General features: G+C 38.1%; 1 protein-coding gene across 1 annotated transcript in view; it reads left to right on the top strand.

Moving 5' to 3' along the window:
* The window catches only part of LOC139121492 (nonsense-mediated mRNA decay factor SMG5-like), a 95,575-nt gene extending 73,885 nt beyond the window's left edge, over positions 1-21,690 (top strand). Inside the window, exons 15-19 of the mRNA XM_070686395.1 lie at positions 9,927-9,986; positions 11,017-11,173; positions 15,531-15,621; positions 18,449-18,529; positions 20,055-21,690. Of these exons, the coding sequence (XP_070542496.1) occupies positions 9,927-9,986; positions 11,017-11,173; positions 15,531-15,621; positions 18,449-18,529; positions 20,055-20,271 (606 nt within the window). The 3' untranslated portion in view covers positions 20,272-21,690. The remainder of the gene's footprint in view (positions 1-9,926; positions 9,987-11,016; positions 11,174-15,530; positions 15,622-18,448; positions 18,530-20,054) is intronic.
* The last annotated feature ends 337 nt before the right edge of the window (positions 21,691-22,027 follow it).

Here is a 22,027-nt window from a genome sequence, read left to right as displayed (position 1 = left end):
CCCAAAGAATTTTCTCTTTCTCCTCAGCCATTTTGGTTTGGTGTCAGCCACGGCCGCCGGCCACAAACAGAAAAAAAAGGGTGACGCGCTGTTGTTCAAGTGACGTGCGCGCTGACCAGAAACATTTCTTTTTCTTTTTTTGGCCTTAGGTGTCATCAATTGGCCCTGCAAATTGCTTGTTTTTGTTGATATTTACCCTAATCTCCTGGATTAAATGAACCTCTTTTTGGAAAAGCGCAGTGCAAGGATTAAATCCATACTTTCTGGCGAAGTGAAGAAAAGAAGTTATTCTAATGGACAAAGTTTTTAGAGGAATGAGTTAAAAAAAGGTCTGATTGCCTTGGATTTCAGTTGGTGAGATGCATTACTTGTCACTTGATTTGATCAGTTTGTTTGACGTTATCAGCCTCTGTATTCTCTTAGGGCCTTAGAAATGAGTATAATCCTTTTCACCACCAGTTTGGCCCAACTTTTGTTTCCCACAGCAAATTTAGACTGCTAACTTGGGGAAATCAACCCTTTGAGAGCCAAAGGCAATTTTTGTTGCCTTTTAATATCTAACACTGATAATATTTTTCCGATCCAGACAATTTGTTTTCAGATTTTACGGAACATTTTGATAAAAAATTGTAGCAGATGAAAATTCATGTCCCTTTGTTCAAACATTATCAAAACTATTACAGAAAAATTGGTGAAATGTTGCACTAAAATTAGGCGGGAAAAATTACATTGTTTGAAGGGTGAAGGGTAACAAGTTCAATGATGAATGGTAATAATACTGACACAAATTACAGAATCAGGCTGTGCTGGCACCCTCTGATCTGTTCAAACCCCCCCCCCACCAATCTTTGGTATAAACCTATTATTGTATCACGAAAAAGATGGACTTTATACAGGAAAATGGGGTTAATATTACTGCTGGTCACTCGTTTGTTGAATTTCACTGCTTTTATGCATTGCATCAGCACTGACGAACATGTGGAAATTTGTTACTGTGAAGATGAAAGATTGTCTCTCTTTGCTCTTGCATCGGAACCCAATGATAATAGATGATAATAGAAAATGTGCTATGTCAATTCAAGCATGGCCATTGGTGATGTGTCCGCTTTAATACCATGCTGCTGTATCGAAGACAAACCCACCAGGCCAATTTTAGCTGTAACTCTTGAGGGCGAAATGAATCATGAATGGTTTTATTGCAAAAAGTGAAGCTTTATAAAATGTAGCTGGTCATTTTGCGGCTGTGCAAATCACACAGTGACTTGCTTGTCTATAGGTCAAGGTGCAGGCATGCTATATATGAAATTAGGCATATGGTCATATACCCTTGAATATATGACGTTTTCGATAAAATGCATACAATGCATGGATAGACTACACATTCACAGTTACAGAAGACATGACATATATCATCTCTGATTGTTCAGGGTTCCCTCCTTCAAGCACCTCCCCCTTTTTATTCCCCAGCCCTTCTCTTTAGGAGCAAATTCCCACAATACATCTGTGTCATGGCCCACTATCTAATTAGGGCGAACCTATCGCTAGCATGGCTGACTGACTCTCATGGTTTTTTTAGGACTTCCATTTCACACTTGACTACCCTTGAGAATTGGATAAACATCTTAACACACTCATAGTCACGATATCAAGAGAAGGAAAGGCTGCCGGCCTGTGTTAATACTTCTAATGGCCGGCGCAAAAAGCCAGCTCACCGGGGTAATCCATTTCTTCCACTCGGGGCTACAAGATATCTGGAAATAATTGGAAATGAACTAAAAGTGTCTTCTTCATGTCAGGGAAGCCCTCCCTCTTTTCACTACCCCCCAGTGTGAAAATTCCAGTCCTTTAGCTGTAACTAGGAGATACCATTTCAGGTTCCCCTGGAATGCAGTTGGTGGGTACTCCCAGCAGATTTTGTGCATGCATGGGTTGTCTCCAGTGGAATATCGAATGAACTATTAATACAGTCAAGGACTGTTACATTCCGTGTACAGAGGGGTGACAGACAAGCGTGTGGATGGGGTAGAGGGCATGAACTCAGTCCACGTCTGTTTAACCCTCACTAGGGATATGTCTAATTTCACCCGGCTGTCAAAAGAGCATGTTGCACTCTGCAATGCTGGATTATTCTTCCAAGGCTTTCACAATCAGTCCATATTCTGTGAGAGTAGATTCTCACCCATGATGACATGATAGGGAGTAATATGCAGGACATTGTCTCATGGTAAGTGCCAAAGTCCCTGTAGAGTTTTATGTCGCATGATGGACCTGAATGCAGTAAGTCTCTGAAGTGTATCTTTTTTTTTTCTTTTTTTTTTTGTGGACAAAGTATATTTGAAATTTTTCCTGCAATTTTACCAGGATTCTGGGCATATGTCTTACAGTGGTAGTGGGATATTAAACCTTTTTCATTGTAGTAAATTTCTGTACTTCACCACTGTTCTGTGACTGATGAAGCTTTGTCAGACAAGTCAAAGGTCAGTTTTAGAAACAAACTTGTATCACAGGTGAACTTGTATCACAGGTTGATCATGTGGCATAATCAATATTAATAGCTAACATTATCTATTCCTCACATTGTAAAGTATTCAAGTGTACCTGTTTTAGCAATAGTATTTTAACATTCAAAAAAGATTCAACTAAATGTAGAATGGCTTAGGCGGCCTTACTGAACCCCTCAACTCACTGTAAATCTACCAATATTGAATCATCCTCAATGCCATCCTCTGGCTAGAAGACTAAATGATGCCAAAGACATTGGATCTCATGGCCTTCATCATCCAGAGGAGTCATTTTTGTCTTCGACAGTGTACCAGTGAAACTCATAATTTCATAAAGACAAATATAATAATTTAGTGTTCATAATGAAAGGCTAAGGGTACTTCAACTTGCCCTCCAGATGTCGTATCCCTGAACAGTTTAGCTACGTGCATTATATTTTGTGTCAATTGGTGTTAATATATCCCACAAAATAATGCATTTTGTTCGTTTTAATAATAATTGACTGAAAGCTCAGATAAACACACAACCTGAATCAAAAGCGATCTGAATGAAAGTGGGGGAAAGTCATGGTTGTCTCTACAAAATGGATAATCCGTTCCCTTGAACCGATAAAATGATTCTCAGCTTCTTCTCTTGATAAATTGTGAAAAAATTGGATTCAGCCTCTGGGAGAAACAAAATAATAGCAGTTCTTCCACAACTCACAGAACTAAGTCACTGCTCTTCCAGGCAATAGTCATGATATGAACTCCCCAGTCTTACGGTGTTTCAGCTTAGTGATCTTGTACCAGAAGGCTCCCTATCTTCATTGATTTTTGACATTTAACACTGCCCTGATTCAGATTACTGGTATCAATTACCCATACAAGTTACACTACCATCTGCTGCGTTTTTTTTAAGAGATTGGATGATAAGAAATTTTATTTCCAGGGATTAGGATATTTAATAATGAATTTTCTCGAATGCATTTAACAAATTTAGTTCTACCCCGCAAACACTGAAATTTTGATTTTATTCTCATACTACGGCACAGGCCATAATAAATGGCAGGTTAAAATTTACAATAAAGATTAAAATGGAGTAGTTTAACAATATACTGCCATTTCTCTACATGCTCTGTGTTTGCACAGTTTTGTAATTTATACATATTACTCCCCATTCACAGTGTATGCGAACAAAAGTCAGTTTAGGTTTGTGCAACGATCAATATGTTGCAAAAATAGGAATGACCCACAACTGGTAGAGTAACATGCTGTTTTGTCTAAACATGAAAATAAATAGGTATGAGAAAATAATCTCTTTTATATTAATGATGTAAATGGTTGTATTAGAGTAGCCTGTGAGCGTAACGTAGTAACATGATCCCTGTTTTATTACAAAAAGTTGAAAGGATTTGTGCAGTGTATCGTTTTCCAAATGGCTGACCAACATGATTATTTTCAACAGTGCTCAGAATCAGGTGCATGTATTTCTAAACTGTGCCCGTGGCTGTGAAGATAGGGGAGCACACAGGGCTCCTCAGCCCGAAGGAAATGTCAGAAAATGGTTTAATTTTCTTCAAGCGGCTGTACAACGGCAGTGTTTGCGATGGTTAGATCCATGTGTATTTATGGGCAGTGCCGTGTTCCAAGCCCCTTGATAACCTCCATTGATAACACGTAGTGCACAAAATGAGCTAAGTGCATAAATTGAAACTGTGCTCTCCTTAATAATTCATATCGGTGTACTTCATTTATATTGGCCTCACTCGGTGAGATAGTACATTAAGGGCTTTCTTGGTGATCACCATGCATAAAAGAGACTTGTATGAATTCAAGCATAATTAATGACAACAGTGAGCTCATCTGTGCGAAAATTCTCCCACACACATTGCCGCCGCACTTTACAGTTTAATATGCAGTCTGTATGAAGGGTCTGTGAAAATAATAGTCAGGGGGAGGCAATCAGAACAAATCCTATTTTGGTGAAGTTGAATTGCATTGAATAATGTTTTCTCAACCTGAGATACTATACCTCAATATTACAATGTTATGTTCAAAACACATCAAATATTATTGATTCGGATTTTTTTTCAAAAATAACCAGCTATGTTTCCTTGTTATAATTACCATTGAATTGATATTGTATAAAATTGAATGAAAATTATGGGATTAAGTGAAAATTATGGGATATAGCAAGAACTTCAAGTTCATTGGGTACTGAGCTCGCTTTTGACCAACTTTGTTATGGCAGTTGTGAATTGGAATATCCTGGGAGAAAGAAAGTTGAGAAAACCCTGTGATATGTAAATTACTTAAAAACACGTGCCACCTAAATAATTGATTGATAAGTCATGGCTCACAGAGAACAGTATAAAGTTTCATGCCACATGTGTGGTTCCTCTACTCTAATAGAAAAATATATGAATCAAAAAGATAGATCACCGCATGAAACAACAATGATCTGATGAACTGTCATTCCAGCTTCCGATTAAAACTTCATGAAATTTAAACTCTCTGTTTGGTCGTACAAAGCAGTTATTATATCATCATGTATGATGGTGGTGTGATCGACCACCCACTGGGGACACGTACTTGATGAAGCGGGATTAAAAACTGCTTTGATTGCAGAGTTAGGTTGATAGAATGGAGCCTTCAGTCTCTTTCCTTCAAGATTGAGTGAACTGAAACCGTGTTTATCACTGAGGGCATGTTCCGCTCCTTTCAAAGGGCCAAGGTGCGGACTGACAGGTCCACAGACAATTTTGCAGTCAGTATTTCCACACAACACCATAAGAAATTCTTGGATTTTACAGTTGAAATGTTAGGAAATTTTTTTCACAATTTTCTGTTTTGAATGTCCATTACAGTTTCTTGTTCAGCTCCCCAAGCATTTTGAGATACACAGTATTCAGCTCCTTAACCCAGTCTGTACATGTGTACACTACATTGTTTGATTGTTGACAAGTGAATTCTCGTCTGGACAACATTTCAAATATAAACAATAACAGAGCACTTAACCCTTTGAGTGCTGTAATTTTTCCCGCCAAAATTTTAATGCAGCATTTTACAATTTTTATGATTTTTTAAAAAGTTTTTTTGATAATTTTGGACCAAATGGACATCACATTTCATTAGCTACAGCTTTTTATCAAATTTTGGCATAAATCTGGAAAAAAAAATTTGACTAGGGTATATTTTAGGAAGGCAACAAAACTTTGACTTTGGCACTCAAAGGGTTAACCCTTTGAGCACCAAAGTCAATTTTTGCAGCCTTTATTAAATGTAACCCAGACAATTTTTTTCAGATTTTTTAAAAAATTTTGATCAAAAACTGTAGCCAATGAAATGTAATGACCATTTGGTCCAAAATTGCCCAAAAAATTACAAAAAATTCATAGAAAATTGGTAAAATTTTGCAGAAAATTTTAGCGGGAAAATTTACAGCACTCAAAGGGTTAATATGTATTTATGCTGTGTAGACAAGTTGGTTAGCAGGTGTTTCAACACACTTTTGGGAGTAGAACAAGAACTTGTTGTTGACACACAAAACAAAAATAGTCAAAAAGTCATGAAAGTTTCAACTACTTGCCCTATAACAAAGGATGAACAAATATTTGATAAGTTTAAGAGAGCGCCCATCTCCTTCAAGAAAATGTTTACAAGTTTCAACATTCCCAGACAGTGGTGCTCTATCATTATCTGAAGCTGTGTAATGTAGACATTCAAATATCGCTGTGCATGTACAGCAGATGAAGCAAAAAGGAAGAGTTTGTTCAAGAAGGGAGGAGGGTAGGCAAGGAAAAAAGGTTGGAGTTTGCCGGAGCATTTCCATTCTACTCGTCCAGATTGGAAATGATGTTTAACATGGACAACGATCTCTCCATTACACAGGCATTCATGCGTGAAGACAGTAACGAGCCCATGCACCTCAGTGGTATAAAGTAAAAAGTAAAGCCGCCTTTAGCCTGATGTAAAATTTATACAGTGCTCAGTGGACCTTTCAGCTATGCTTAATGCGATTGCAAAGCATGCTAAATTGGAGAGATCACCGAGATAATAATGGAGACTGGCTGACAAAGACAGAGATATAAATCATAGCAAACGATGCAAACCGCTTCCTCCTTAGTTATTATTTCCCGGTAGGGAATTATTCCCAAAATGTTTTATTCAGTTTTATAGCCCTTCTGAGAGGTATCAAAAGTAAAAAAAAAAAGGTCAGCGATAAGATTTATTTCGATGATTTTGTGATGTTGATTTGTTCTGTGTCTTAATTTCAAGTCTTTGCGACGGCACAGCGGAGATCTTCTGGCAATATGTTCTGATGGGTCTGACCTCATTGCTGTGCTAAGTTGAAAATAGAATTTTCTGGCCGACCTTAGCTCATTTGAAAACTGTAAATCGTCATTTGTGCCTTCCAATTTTCATTCTAATTAAGATATATGATAATGGGCCATTTCCGAGGAGATGAAGTCAATTTGGCCACTTGCATTGTGGGAAATTGCCCCCAGACTAGATTCCCTCCTGTTCCTTTCTTAGCAAACGCACAATGGCATAGAAAAGGACAGAATTATTAATGGAAATGTCATAGTTAATTCTCAGGGAGAGTGACTATGCACAGACGTATGATGAATTTTTAGTGGAAAAAGAGCTTGGAAGTTAACAGTGGAATTGGAAAGTTGCAAGTCCACCAGGGTTGAACATACCAATTCCTTACACAATTCCCAGTTTTTGGAAATGATTCTTTGACAAAGCAGTAGTGAAATGTGAACCTTCCCTGAATATAGTATGAGAAACCTGACAAAATGATTGCTGCATTAGATTGATGATGTCATCATCCACGCTGATTATCCCTACACAAGTTAATATTGGTGATCAGGTTTCATAGTCTGCCTAACACAATTATACCACAGGCCTTGATTTGTAGCCTTGATTGGACTCTCTTTGAGCATGAAGTGGCCTTTTCCATCTTCTGTGTTCGTTTTCAGAAAGTCTAATCACTATAATGGTGCAGCAGATGAAAAAGTATATGTATAAAATGGTTTCCAAATACAGAGTGGAAGGAAAAATTATACTTTAGAAACTTTTGAAGAAAGCTGTAATGATTGAAACTTTTGTTAACAATGATTGGACCAACTGAAACATTTCTGCTACTGTCATTTTACAACCAACCTGCTCACCAAGGCTTGTCACCCTGTTATCGTGGTTGCTATGGTTTTGAGTCCCCGCTGGATGAAGTCTGGAACAGGGACTTGCAGATTGCGTTCCGTCCATGTGTGCATCAGTCTATCCGTCTGTCCATCCGTTTTTCCATCCATCTGTCCATTGCTATTTCTCAGACATGACTGATGTGTCTCAAGTTTGGTATGAGGACAACACACTATGACATACATATGGGCATTGATTTATGATGTTATCTAATCTAATATGGCCGCCTGGCGGACATTTTGTGTAAAGAGCTATTATTTACACAAGCCCTGATTGATTTCATTCAAAGTTGTCTCAAAAAGAAAAGGCACTTTGGCTCATATGATTATGCATTTTAAATATTTTGCGACATGGTCGACTATCGGCAATTGGCGGCCATTTTGTTGAAATTTTTTGGGTCTGGAGCCAGAAGTCTTGCATGATTTGACCATTTGATGTTTCTTGAACTTACATTTCCAGAGGGAAGTGACTTTCTGTATGTGGATATATCTGGTATATAAAACACCTGCAGGGAGGCTTTTTTACCATAATTTGGCCCAAACCCAGTATTATCAATGGAGATTGTAGTTGGGTAATTTGTGTAAATGCTGTAATCAGCATAAGTGTTTAAGATCAACGGACACAAATCTTTGGATCAAGCGAGGAAAAGAATCTGGAATCTGACATATTCATCCAAAATCTTTGTCATGAGCACATATTTACATACACAAAAATTTGACAAAAACCAGACAGATAAAGAATAAGGCACAGGACCTCAAAGACAAAACCAAGAAAGATATGTAGAGACTGGTTTCAAACTAGGAGATGATGTCAGGTATTTTGAAAAGAGGGAGCACATCCTGTCCAACATTTGGCAGCTGCCATATTTCATATGAACGAAAGGGTTTCCTTATGGCCTCTGGTTATGTACGCTGTCCCCACCCCTAATGCCCCTTAGGTGACTAGGTATTTCTGCATATCTGGGCCCACTAATGTACATATTTGCCTTAAAATCTGCTCAGTGAGCATCTATAATTTACTGACCATGCTGAACGCAGGTGGCAGGATCGAGAGACATCAATGACGTAAATTTTGTCACATAACCCTTTCACCACCATGGTTAGGCCCAAACCTAATACTTTCAATGGTGAGTATGGACCTGTGTACAGGGAGCTGGGGGTGAACTGGGTAAAGGGATGGGAAGGGTCATATTTCTCAACAGTCCATAGTGTATTTCAATCTCTAACTCTTGACAAGTCTTGATGCAATCAGTTGGCCTCTCAGAATTGGAAATTGGAAAATGACTAAAATAAGGTCACATAGAAATCCTGTGAAAGATCGCGGACATGTAAAATACTGTAAACACTTCTGCACGGCATCAAAAACGTGCTTTTACAGATAATTCATGTCACCATTTGAAATCAGCATGATTTTCTGTTTGCGTACAGAAATATGCCCTCTCTTAAAGAACTGCAAGCCAAACCGGTTATATATTTCCTATTGAGATGTACGGTTTATTAAATGACTTAAACCTGTGTGATTAATGCTGCAGTTGCTGTGCTATCTATCTGTCTCATAATAAAACAGTCTCAGTGAAAATTGGTCAATAATGGTGTCGAATCCTAAAGCTTGTATTCCTTTCTTACCAGCGTAATCCATAAACAACATTCCTTCAAATCCATCGACATTACATGTAAATGTTGAGCCTCGGCTGAAAAAGAACAAGTTAACTATCCTCTGGGGGTGAATTTTGCCTTTATAAGTTCTCATCATGTTAGCGTAATGTCACCCATGACTTGCCTTCTCATCAACTGGCTTGAGTCGATCTTATCGGCGGGTGAATTGTAAAACGTCCCAATAGGACACTGGCCGATTAAAGTTCTTTATGTAATCAGAATTTACAAGTGCTGGGAGATATGCCTCTGGTGCTGTGGGGTGCCCGAACAGTTGGGTTCTGCTTCGCTGTGCAAGTCAATGAGCTTGCTGAGCGGTCTTCGGTGCAAAGAAGATTTATCAACAAGGCAGATCCAAGTATTACTGTAGGACCTGTGCTTTGTGGGCGAGAAACTCAGTTCTCATTGATCAAGGCTTTATGACGCGCAATCGGCTGAAACGATAAGAATGCAGACGTGTGTTTAAAACTGTGGTAAATTAAACTAGAAGTTGTAAATCCACTTTTGATAAAAAAGGATCTGCCCTAAAAAATTATTATGAACATCTAAAATTTTGTATTTTTTTGCAATTTTTTTTTATTTGTAGGCAGAAGAAGAGGCACGCAGGAATCAATTGATGCGAGACATGGCACAGCTTAGATTACAGGTAAATGGCAAAATGTAACATTGGAAATTAAATGACAGAGTATTGTATGTTTTGTTGTAGATCATCTATGGAAATACTAGACCAAAAAAACGTTTTTGCTGTATTTTATTGTAACAGTGGCTATGGATCTATTACTGCCTTGCGGCAAAAGTAGGAAGTGTTCATATTATGAACAAAATTGTAAATGTTGTTAAGGAGACTGGTGTCCAGACAGGATGCAATATCGATATTCCTTGGTGAAAGTTTGCAATGCAGAAACGTAACAAATCCCTGAAATGTCAGTGTTGGTAGGTTTCCAAAGAGTTGTGAGTTGCAACGCTGCAATTTTCTGTTTATAGCTTTGAGCTAGCTGTCTCTGAGAGAATTGTCAGGTATCCCTAGAGACGTTGCTGTGATGGATGAGTGAAAGAAATCATTGAGAAACAATGTGAATTTCTCAAGGCTTTCTGCTTTCTTTGACAAATATGGCCCCAGAGCACTCGGTTATCAATACTGTGTGTTGTGTGACTGCTTTTTCAACTGGAGTTGTACAAACAAGATATATATGCATGAAGGTAGTATGTGCCTCGAAAGTGAAAGACTGAAACTTTTACTCAAACTTTCCTCGATGAAACTTTCAACCATTCTCTATCAAATCAAGAATAAAAATCAAGGGTCACAGTGCAAAGTTTAGTACTAGAGAAACAAATTACCTACAATCACTGATATTTGAAATTCAAAATGGCCGCCATCCCAGTGTTAGCTCTATAGGGAAAACAAAAATTTTCCATTTTCTTAAAACTAAGACGGTAAAAACTTTTCTTACTTCAAGAGCTTTGAAATGAGCCCCCACAAGTGGTAGATCAGAAAAGAATTATAAAAGTTTTAGAGACCAAAGATCTATCCCTGAGGTGCATTCTACCATAACTGTTGAAGACAAATTGTGGAATAGTCGCAGAAAAGGATACTTGTCACTATCAATTATTTCACTTTTTTGTTTTGATTTTACAGTCATTTAAACCCCTCTTTGTGTATGTTTTTTCATCTACAGTCAGAAGTCAAACAACTTGAAGGGAGTCTGGAGCCCAAGGACCAGTCTAGTCTGTCTCCATATCTGGTGCCGGATGCCAGGGTTCTCAGTAACCACCTGAATATCATCCGCCAACTGGCAGCAAGTGCCAGATTCATCATCATCATACCCAGAGTGGGTGAGTCACATCAAATAGTGTTTTGATAAGACTCCCCTTTCCCTTCTACCATTTCGCTGTATAAGACCTAATGTATTCATTGGCTAGGCTTTCAACAATAGGGAGCAATGCAATGAATTTAGATTCAACTCGTTACATGAACCAAAACTGACTGTTTCGCTAGGATTAGTGCATGGAGCGTTACCAGAAAAATTTAATGCTGCAATTGTGATTTTATCGTCATGGAGGAAAAAAGATTACCTTTTAAAATGTTAAGTTGTATAGTAAACTAAAAGAGTTACCTTCAATCATACTTCAATATGAGCTTGAAAAATGCTTGAGCAAGTTTTCCTTAACCCTTTGAGCGTTCAAGTTAATTTTTGCCACCTTCATGCATAAAATGCACCCCAGTAAAATTTTTTCAAGTTTTTGTCAAAATTTTAATGAAAAACTATAGCCAATGAAATGTAATGTCCATTTGATCCAAAATTATCAAAAAAATACAGAAAAATCATAAAAATTGGTAAAATGTTGCACTAAAATTTTGGTTGGAAAAATTACAGCACCCAAAGGTTTTAATTGGCCTGTAAAATCACTAAGATTTTAAGAAGTAGCATGTACACACCTATTTGTCTTTCTGAATTCTAATAAAAACCACACTTGAGGAATCCAGATTGCAGATTTCAAAATGAATGAAAATGCATTGATCTGAGGTTCCTACAAGGATTAGATTGTTAGTCCCCACGGACACCGTCCGGGGGGACTTATAGGTTTGGTCATGTCCGTGCGTGTGTGCGTGCGTCCGTGCGTGCGTGCGTGCGTGCGTGCGTGCGTCCGTCCGTCCGTCCGTTCACGCAGATATCTCAGAGATGCCTGAAGCGATTTCATTCAAACTTGGTACAAGGATTACTTCATATGTCATACAGATGCACGTCGATTTGTTTTGTGATACGATCCAATATGGCTGCCAGGCGGCCATTTTATTACGATTTTTTCATGTACAGAGCCATAATTCAGGCATGTTTCAACTGATTTTATTCAAAGTTGGTACAAGGACATTGACCAGTGTCATAGATATGCACGTCGATTCTTTTTGTGATACAATCCAATATGGCCGCCGTGCGGCCATTTTGTTACGATTTTTCATGGACAGAGCCATAACTCAGGCATATCTCAACCAATTTCATTCAAAATTGGTACAAGGACATTGACCGATGTCATACATATGCACATCAATTTGTTTTGTGATACGATCCAATATGGCCGCCAGGCGGCCATTTTATTACGATTTTTTCATGTACAGAGCCATAACTCAGGCATGTTTCTACAGATTTTATTCAAAGTTGGTACAAGGACATTGACCAATGTCATAGCTATGCACATCAATTTGTTTTGTGATACGATCCAATATGGCCGCCAGGCGGCCATTTTGTTACGATTGTTTCATGTACAGAGCCATAACTCAGGCATATCTCAACCAATTTCATTCAAAATTGGTACAAGGACATTGACCTATGTCATACATATGCACGTCAATTTGTTTTGTGATACGATCCAATATGGCCGCCAGCAGGCGGCCATTTTATTACGATTTTTTCATGTACAGAGTCATAACTCAGGCATGTTTCTACAGATTTTATTCAAAGTTGGTACAAGGACATTGACCAATGTCATAGCTATACACATCAATTTGTTTTGTGATACGATCCAATATGGCCGCCATGCGGCCATTTTGTTACGATTTTTTCATGTACAGAGCCATAACTCAGGCATATCTCAACCAATTTTATTCAAACTTGGTACCAAGGACATTGACCTATGTCATACATATGCACATTGATTTGTTTTGTGATTCGATCCAATATGGCCACCATGTGGCCATTTTATTACGATTTTTCATCTCCTGAACTACAACTCAGACATGTATCAAGCGAATTTATTCAAAGTATTTTTATCACAGACCTAATGAAGAGGACTCTATCTTCTCTGAGGACCTGTAATCAAAGCACCCATTAACAAGTGGGGACTGTGTCATCAACGATGACTTGTTTTAACTACTTTGCCATGTACTTTAGTCAACTCTTGCTGTTTTCTATGGCATAAACATAAAGCATGTACAGAGAAATGTGACTGTGTGGGTATAAAACAGAGAAATGTGGCTGCGTGGGAATGAATGTGAAATGTGTACAGAGAAACTTGGCTGAGCGAGTATGAGGATATACAGTGAGTATTACTGAAAATAGTGTCATTTTTGTGGATTTATCCATGAAATTTGAATGGTAATCAGTGTCCAAATCCACAGTGACAGATTAGAGTGCCCCAGGTTTTCTTGACATGAACAGTACTGTGAATTCCATGGAGGATAATTGAAAAAGTGCTGAGTCAGCACATTTAAGCCAAATGTTTATTGAGTGACTAATGTGGTTGTCAGTACAGAAACAAAAAAAGGTCTGTTTGATTTTAATTTCCTTGTGGTTGAAGTATATGCGATAGGTTCTTGAGAGTGACAATAACAGAAGCAGATTTTGAGCTCCTCACGGCGTGATTGTACAAGATGCGCGACAAATGCGAGAACCTAATAGCACCAGTACGTCCTCAAACATTGACAAACCCTGCATGATGTATTGCCATGATTGCTAGTGGACATGTTTTTGCTCTGTGTACAACAATACAAAACAAGATACCATGCAACATTCTTGTGTTAATGAAGGGATCCCGAGGGACTGGAATGCTAAGATTTTCAAAGTGAAAAAAATATACATGGCATGTAGCATTAAATCTTGATTAAACTTGTCTTCAGTTGAAACGTCAAAAATGGATAGTTGGAACTGGTGTATTGCATAGCTGATAAGTATCACAAGCACAAATATGCTGGTTGATTTTTTGCTTTTTTCGTTGTAATTACGATAAGCTCTAATGTAAAACTTTAATTCATCATGATATGAGTGCTCTTCACTGCTTCGAAAGATATCAAAACAACCTGTTACACTCCCCTAGTATAGCTGGTTTAGTGAATCCATATTTGACCTTATTTACAAAAAGAGAGTTTGAGCAGGAGGTCAGTTGTATCTTTATTCAAAACCAGGTCACTTTGTCAACAATGACTGTGAGACTGCATCTCTGCATGAAGCAAAGTTGCTGTGAGCCAAGTACAACCACAATGGGCAATTTGTATCGGAAATTGGTAACGCAAAGAAAGCAGCTTCAAACAAAAGGAAGATGACTTTCTTGTCTCAAGGCACTTGGCATTTGATGAATCCAGACTTCAATATATCTCAGTATCAGATGTAGCGACTGTACGGATGCGTAAATATCAAAGTGCCATTATTAGTGACAAATGAAGAAATGTAATCATTTTAGAGCATCTGGAAATCTATTAATTATGAGCATTAACTTTATGTTAAATGACAAGTATCTCAGAGTGCTGGAAATTTGAGTGTATGGAATCAATATATTGATGCCCATATCGGTGTAACATTCATCCCATCTTATAGCGGAGCCAACCAATGGCATACGTTTACAGTTTTAGCTCTGGGAGAACATCAAGATTGTCGGAAAGTGTTTTAAAGTTTTGACAATTTATCTGTGACCTAGGGTGTCTTTTGTGTTGTATTTGTTATTAAAGCTCCCAAGAACAACCAGCTTATTGTAGAATGATAATGCCCAGTCTTTTTCTGAGAACAAAAATGTTGTCAAATCTCTGATCTTTTTGGTGGAATATAATATACTTATTTGTATTTTCATCAATACTCTTGTATAGGGAAGACTGTGACAGGCAAAATTACTTGTGACTATAACTATTGATAACAGTACTAATATTTTTCTTCTAGAAAACATGTCCAATTTCTTCTTTTTGCCCCTCTGGTATAAGCTTTGCCAACATAACCCAGTCTGTACAATATCCGATGTTATCATAATACAAATGAATTCTAGTCTGGACCAGAATCAGTTGTCAGCAATGACATTGAACATGTCAGACTATGTCGACAACTTGAACACAATGCATTTCAATATGATTTTGAGAGATTAACAAGACAGAACGGAAAATAACGGAAAATAATAGAAAATGGGTCAATAGTTACGACTGATGGAGCTTCAAAACAATCTAGTTTCAGTTGTTTGAATTAAATATTGACTAGGATCTTCATGCTTCCTAAAGTCCTCACATTGCCATTACAACAAGCAATTGAATCAGGCTCAAAGGACTACAACTCATTGCACCGGGCCATACACCTATGATTTCAATGAGACGTTTGGCTGTTATACAGGTTAATACGGCAAATGGACAAACAGTCTATTTGTGTACGGGTCAAAATGAATTAGCAATATTCTATATGGGGATTTCTTTTATCTTTTATTTATTTATTATTAATTTCAGTTATCGACACGCTGGACTATATCAAGAAGGCTAATCAAGGAGCTAGGGATGCCATCAAGTTTCTTGAGAAGGAGTTCCACAAGGGAAATAGGTAAAATTACTTGATATCAAAGTTTTTCCCAACCATGATAATTCTGCTTCATGTTATCTGTGAGATGCTTCCACTCTAGCTTGAAACATTGCGATACAGTAATCAGACATGACCAATAGCTGGTGGATGGGGAGTCTCGGATTGAGTCGGGCAAATTTGACAGGGGAAAAGTCAATATGCCAGCTCTAAAGTCATAACTGTTATATTTTTCAAGGTCGATTACAGCTGTTCATCAGACAGAGATGCATTTCAAATGGCTGTTATTGTGTGCTATGTGCAGCAGGTGCCTTTGGTAGTCTCGGAATTACAACATGTATCCACAAATATTGTAACTCTATAGGTCAGCTATAGAGCTATAGCTGTAGCTATAGGCTAATTTGAAATGTTATTCTTCGTAAAAGTTGATGAACGGCTTTGACATTGAACTTGCTCAATCAAAATAGATTGCCGTGACATCAAGGGTGAAAGAAAGCAATGGAAACGTTATCATAAGCCGTTCCCTCATTGAACATTTGGGATGAAATTACAGGTGACTGCTCAAAATAAATCTTCGTGTAGACCAGTGGAGGAAATCCACAGATTAAGTTAATTGAAATTCAAACGTCACACATTGATATGAAGAGGCTTCATTTCAAACATGCATGTTTATGAATGTGTTTTTGTGAGCAAGTGGCATGGGCTGATGATTATCTTGTCCTGTGGGACCCATCGACTCACATACTTTTCCAGGTTTTTTTTTAACCCATCCTTCAGGGAGTAGCCTCTGGAAGACCCCCACTCCCCATCATCAGCAACTTTAGTCACATCCAGCCGTTATTAATTACATTATCATCCCCGGCTTGATTCATTAACGCTTGGAATCATCTCAGGGGCCCCAGCCAGCCATTCAGCCGTGCTGCTGCTTGGCAGTCCCCCCCTGAGCCAGACAGTTTCTTGATTGTCCAAGGCTAATGAAGAGAGCCAGCGGTGGGGGCATTGCCGGAATTGATCGAAGATGATGGAAATTGGGAGGAGGCCAATGTTCTGATGAGCTTTTTGCCCCGAGCATTGACAGCAGAGAGAAGTGGTAGATTCCTACAAGATTCATTACACACTGAGCTTTGGGCCTCCAGTCAACATTTCCAGTCACTAATTACTTTACGTCTTCCCGAAACCTTTCTGAATTCATCCGTACTCATTTTTCCCCATCAATTATACCCGAAATTGTAAGATAATTATCTGAAAAGTTTTATCCCTGGCATGTAAAATTCATAAAGATGGATATGCAGTTATATAATGGGAGGAAAAAACGGCCAAATTACATGCTATAGTTACATTGACATTATCGAGTCTACGTCTCAATTCTTCACTTCTACGGTTTTCCCGCAATCCCCATCAGTAGCGAGTTGCATTTCATAACGAAATTCTGACATTTAGGGCTCCCAGAATTACTCTCTTCTGGCTCCGTTTTCGTCATTCACAAACTGCCTAATGGTGATTGGCCCCAGTATCGATTTCAAAATTTGCTCAGATGACAGGGAAAAGAAATCGTTATCTCTCGTCCTAACTAGTCGTGTGTCTGCTCAATATGCCAAGTGAAAAGCTTACTTTTTTGATTGAAAGGTGCCAGTGAATGCCCAAATGTTCTGTGCGTGTATTGCTTCCACGGTATGACTGCGCTCATTATATGTGCTTTTGTATACGTTGCATATCATGACCAGAATATATGATCATGTGTCAGAGATAAGAACGGGGTCGGTTTGATAAAACCGAATGCAAATGATCTCCTGACAAAACACTAATGTCCCAGAGCTGGTTTTTTTGTAATGTATTTTATTCTGTCCCACATGTCAAACAAAGTTAGTGAAGCATTTTGTGAGATTAGCCCCAGCAAATAATGACAATTTTCAGTTGTTAATCCAACGATTTGTGTCAATTTTGCCCAGACGCTGATTGTGCTCTGTGGAACACGTCCAAAATGAGCTGCCTATTATCAAAGGACTACAAACGTTGGAAATTAATCAGAGTATTTTGTGTCATGTACCGACTGTTTCTTGTAGGCATGTCTCTATCTTTTTTTAACAATTTTTTTGTGTCGTCAAGAGCAATTTCTCAGACATTCTGGGATCAGCCTGTCTCATATGCGGTGCAAGGATGACAAAATATTACTTTTATCAATTTGTTTTATGACATAATCCAATGCAGCTGACTAATGGCTTTTGTTTTTGATGTTGTCTTGAGGTCATACATGTCGCTGTTATCCAGACTCTCCTGATTTTCTCAAACTTGTCACAACAGGGACAGTGCATTCATGATGTGATTAGAATCTTGTAAACTTGAACATGAACAATACACAGTGTTTTTCAATGTGATATCTCATTATCCCATTTTTTGGGGGCATTTTCAAATCTGGATGTGCCCTTACTCTGTTCAAAATATTACCTGAGAAAGCACACCAAGAGATGGAAAAAGTTACTTTGCTTTCCAAATCTCTTTCTAAATGAGCACCAAAAATACTCTGGCAGGCAGTAGAGTGTCGGCAATTGTCCTTGATCCGTAGAATGCAGAATTAAAGGTTTTTAAAGAGAAAAAACTACCCTCCCTTCAGACACGTGTCATTGCATAGGGGAGGGGGGTTCTCTATTGCTTGAAATTTTTTCACTGACTTTTATTTATGTGAATATTTGAAAATGTTCACAAACCCACATTTTTATCAAAATGTTAAATTTTTGAACAAGAGACATTATATGAATTATTGTCCAGTTGTTCAATTTAACGGCAAAGTGCAAGATGGGAGCCCCATACGCAGATTTGTGATGATGAGTTTAAAACGTCTCTGTCCGTGCAGGTACATACGCGCCCAGAAAGAGAATGAAGTAGGCAAGGGTATTGAGAGGAAAAAGATCAAAGGAGAAGAGAGAGAAGTGTGGTAAGTCTGGTCCATCTGTCATTGCAAAACCTACTCCGTGATTTCTTTGAGCTTCTATATCTGATACAAATGTATGACATATGGCAATAGAATTGTATTTGAACATGCCGTGTGTTAGAATAGTGTGTACCACATGTATTGAAAAATGTTGTTGAAATGTTCTTTGTTAAAGGGGCAGTTCTAATCCCTGGTTTTCGGATTGGTTCTTGTTGACATTGAGTACTTACATGGTGTTAGCCCTTCGTTTTCCATTGAAATATTTATCAAGTTAGTCAATTTGCTTTTAGATAAAGCTGAGAAGTGACCTGCCCCTTTAAAGGGGCATATATTTTAGATATGGTTTACCAATTTGCCTATATGTGTAACTGCCTAGTTCACATATTGCAAACCTTTATTTACCGTTGAAGCAATTTGCTTTCTGTTTAATCTCATCAGGCATATGCCTGTTTCATTGTTGTTCTGTAATTGTGCCGGACTTAAAGGGGCAGGTAAATTATCAGCTATATCAAAAAGCAAATCGAATACTTGATAGAAATTTCAATGGAAAACAATAGGCTAACTAACACCATATAAGTACTGGATGTGAACAATAACTAATCCAAAAACCAGGGATTGAGGACTGCCCTGTAAAATAAGTTCATTGCTGAACAGATTAGTATTGTTGCTCAGGAATGAGAATTCAGTGGAATTCAATGGAAAACAACTTTCAAGATTCAATATAGATATAGCATAGAATACATGTAGAACATTTCACATACCACTTGCTTTTTGATTTTAACTTGGTAGTGCCAATTGTAGAGATTAATTTTCTCAATGATATTTGTTTTTAATTTCATTCATTTTTAGCTTCTCGTCTATTTATAGACAGAGAAGTTATTCTTTGCAAAAAGTTTTAGATGATTGATCAAAACCAAACACATTGACATCATAAAACAGCACCAAGAAGGCATTGTTGTCATAACGTAGCATCGAAGGACGATTTTGAAATATCTCTTACAATGCAATGCAATGCATCAAACAGATTTGGGGATGTAACTAAACTGATAATTATTGTGTCATGATGCAAAGTTATTTTTTTTTAGTTTGACAAATTAATAAATGAATGAAATTACTCATTGTTATAAAAGGTGCTGTTGAATTTTAAAGATAATGTTAATGAGATTGAATTGTTTTAAACTGTTCTTGTCAATGATATAATACTTGACAACAAAATCTTTTAAACTGTTCTTTTCAATGATATAATACTTGACAAAAAATCTTATCGACGCACATAATACGGATTTAAAGATAGTCTGCATCTGCCCAAAGTGAAAAACATAAGCAGGAACAAGCTTATAAAAAAAAATACATGTAAAAAACACTTTTTAGTACAATGGATCAAACTGTTGAATTTTGATCAGATTACCTTTACAATGTAATCAGAATGCTGTAAGTGTTCCTGTGAAAAAAAAACCTCTGAGTTAGACAAATATGTTTATCTCAGTGGGCTGTTTGATCAATAACGGTTTGTTTTATTACTTCACAGGTGCTTGTATCGAATTCTAGACTGCTGCAGGTATTTTGCTTGCCAGAGTTCGGACTACGATCCCAAAGGGATGGTAACGATATTGATAAATTACCAGCCAGAAGAGTCAGATTCGCTATCTGTCCGCATGCGAGCCGCCATTAAGGCTGCCAACGGCGAGGGAATAAACGTGGAGTACGCCCCAGACTTCCATGCCAAGTGGAAAAGCCAGGGATGAGAGAGCTGCCCAGGGTATGGAAAAAATAAAGGTAGTGTTGGAATTAAACGTTGCTGGATGTGTTTCGCTGTCAGTGAATTGAGGAAATCCGACTGGATTATTGTGTTTGGTGGCTGAGTGTTAGTCCCACTGTGCAGGATTTCTGTGATTCTGTAAATGCCGTGCTGTGTCAGAATCTCTGTGATTGGGCGTTTCAGATGTGTTGCAAATCCTCCCATCATTCACCCATGTGCACGCACAAATACCAGGATATTTTGGGCAGATTTTGTTTCTTTTCCCCCGAGACGACCCAGAGGACTGTCGTTGTTTACCAGGTGGACCACTTTGTCATTTTGTCATCACCGCTGCCTGCTCCATCAACGTGTTTTCATTTTTCTCCCGAAGAAGAAGTGCTGATGACAATTTCCACAAGGACTGTGTATTCTCGGGAAGTTATAATTTTCACATTTGGACATATAGTTTTTGCCCTATTAAAACGCAAATGTACAGAAACACTGTTGGTTGGATCTGTGCTCACCACATGATTGGGATGGGGTGAAGAAATACCACGTTTAACAAAAACTGAAGTTGGGTCTTGGTGACACACATGGATGTCAGAACACAAAGACCATGGTGATCAGTGGGGCGACACACATGCAACTCATCCATGCGGCTGTTTCTACGTGGTCTTGAACAGTACTAATGACAGCACCATAACACGACAGAGATGAAGACAGGATACGTGAGGACGTAATGTTTATATAACCCAGAGAGACATTGGTGAACGCATGGTGGTGGGAGAATTCTGCCATTGTACTTTAATTTTACAGATGATCTTTAATGAAACCAGTGAGTTTTTGTCATAGCGGATGAAAGACAGCTTCTAGCGGCCTGCCGACTCGCGTTGCAGTATGCCTCCAGTAGATATGAAATTATACGTTCATCAGCGTAATTTGTCATATAATTGCGAAACTGAAACCTCAGAGAAGATTAGAACTCTCGTAGAATGTCACATCCGTCATTGATAAAAAATAAGGAGTGATTAAACAAGGATGAAATTGCTGTTCAGGAAACTAGTCGTGAATCCTGGGCATTTTACATAGATGATACTTAATCAGCAGATGCACGCGAGGCGAATTTAAGAAAATGTAATGAGAGTGATCTATCTTGGCATTATCTTTGTATTTTTAGTGCATCATCTGCAATTATCCCCGAATGGACAGATAAGAAGAGACGTTAATGTCCATGGCAGCGATATCAGACACCACAGAATGTGTGCTGCTCCAGTGCCACTCTCAGCAATGAGTGTCTTATCTACAGCTCAATTTCTAATGCTGCTCTTAGTTGCATTATTTTTTCCCATTTTTTTTATCTCAGTTTATCAACTTGTCAAGTAGAATCTTACAATAAAGGAATAATTTATAGAAATGAGAAAGTCAATATTTTTTTTTGGTTAAAACTGATAGTTTTTTCCCCCCACCCACGGTAAAAATAATGGCTGACTGTGAGTTCTTTGAATGAGTGGGACAAATTGCTAATAAAACTTAACAGCAGCCACAGATCTTTTACACAGGTTGTGCTTCCCTCCCTGGTGAAAATTTTGGACAATTGTCCACTCTTTGTGAAAAGAAAGTTTGATTAATCCCACCTTCAAACATATGGCAGCTTGTGCGAGAGACCAGAAATTGCTTATAGACAATGTAGCGTTCAAAACGAAAATGGCTGCCAGTAATCGTTGTTAGCCATTGAAGCAAAGAAAATTAATTAGTCATTTGCA

The sequence above is a fragment of the Ptychodera flava genome, chromosome 21 (genome assembly GCF_041260155.1).
Source record: "Ptychodera flava strain L36383 chromosome 21, AS_Pfla_20210202, whole genome shotgun sequence".
NCBI lineage: Eukaryota > Metazoa > Hemichordata > Enteropneusta > Ptychoderidae > Ptychodera > Ptychodera flava.
The sequence above is the reverse complement of the archived record's forward strand: the minus strand, read 5'-3'. Positions and strand labels throughout refer to the sequence as shown.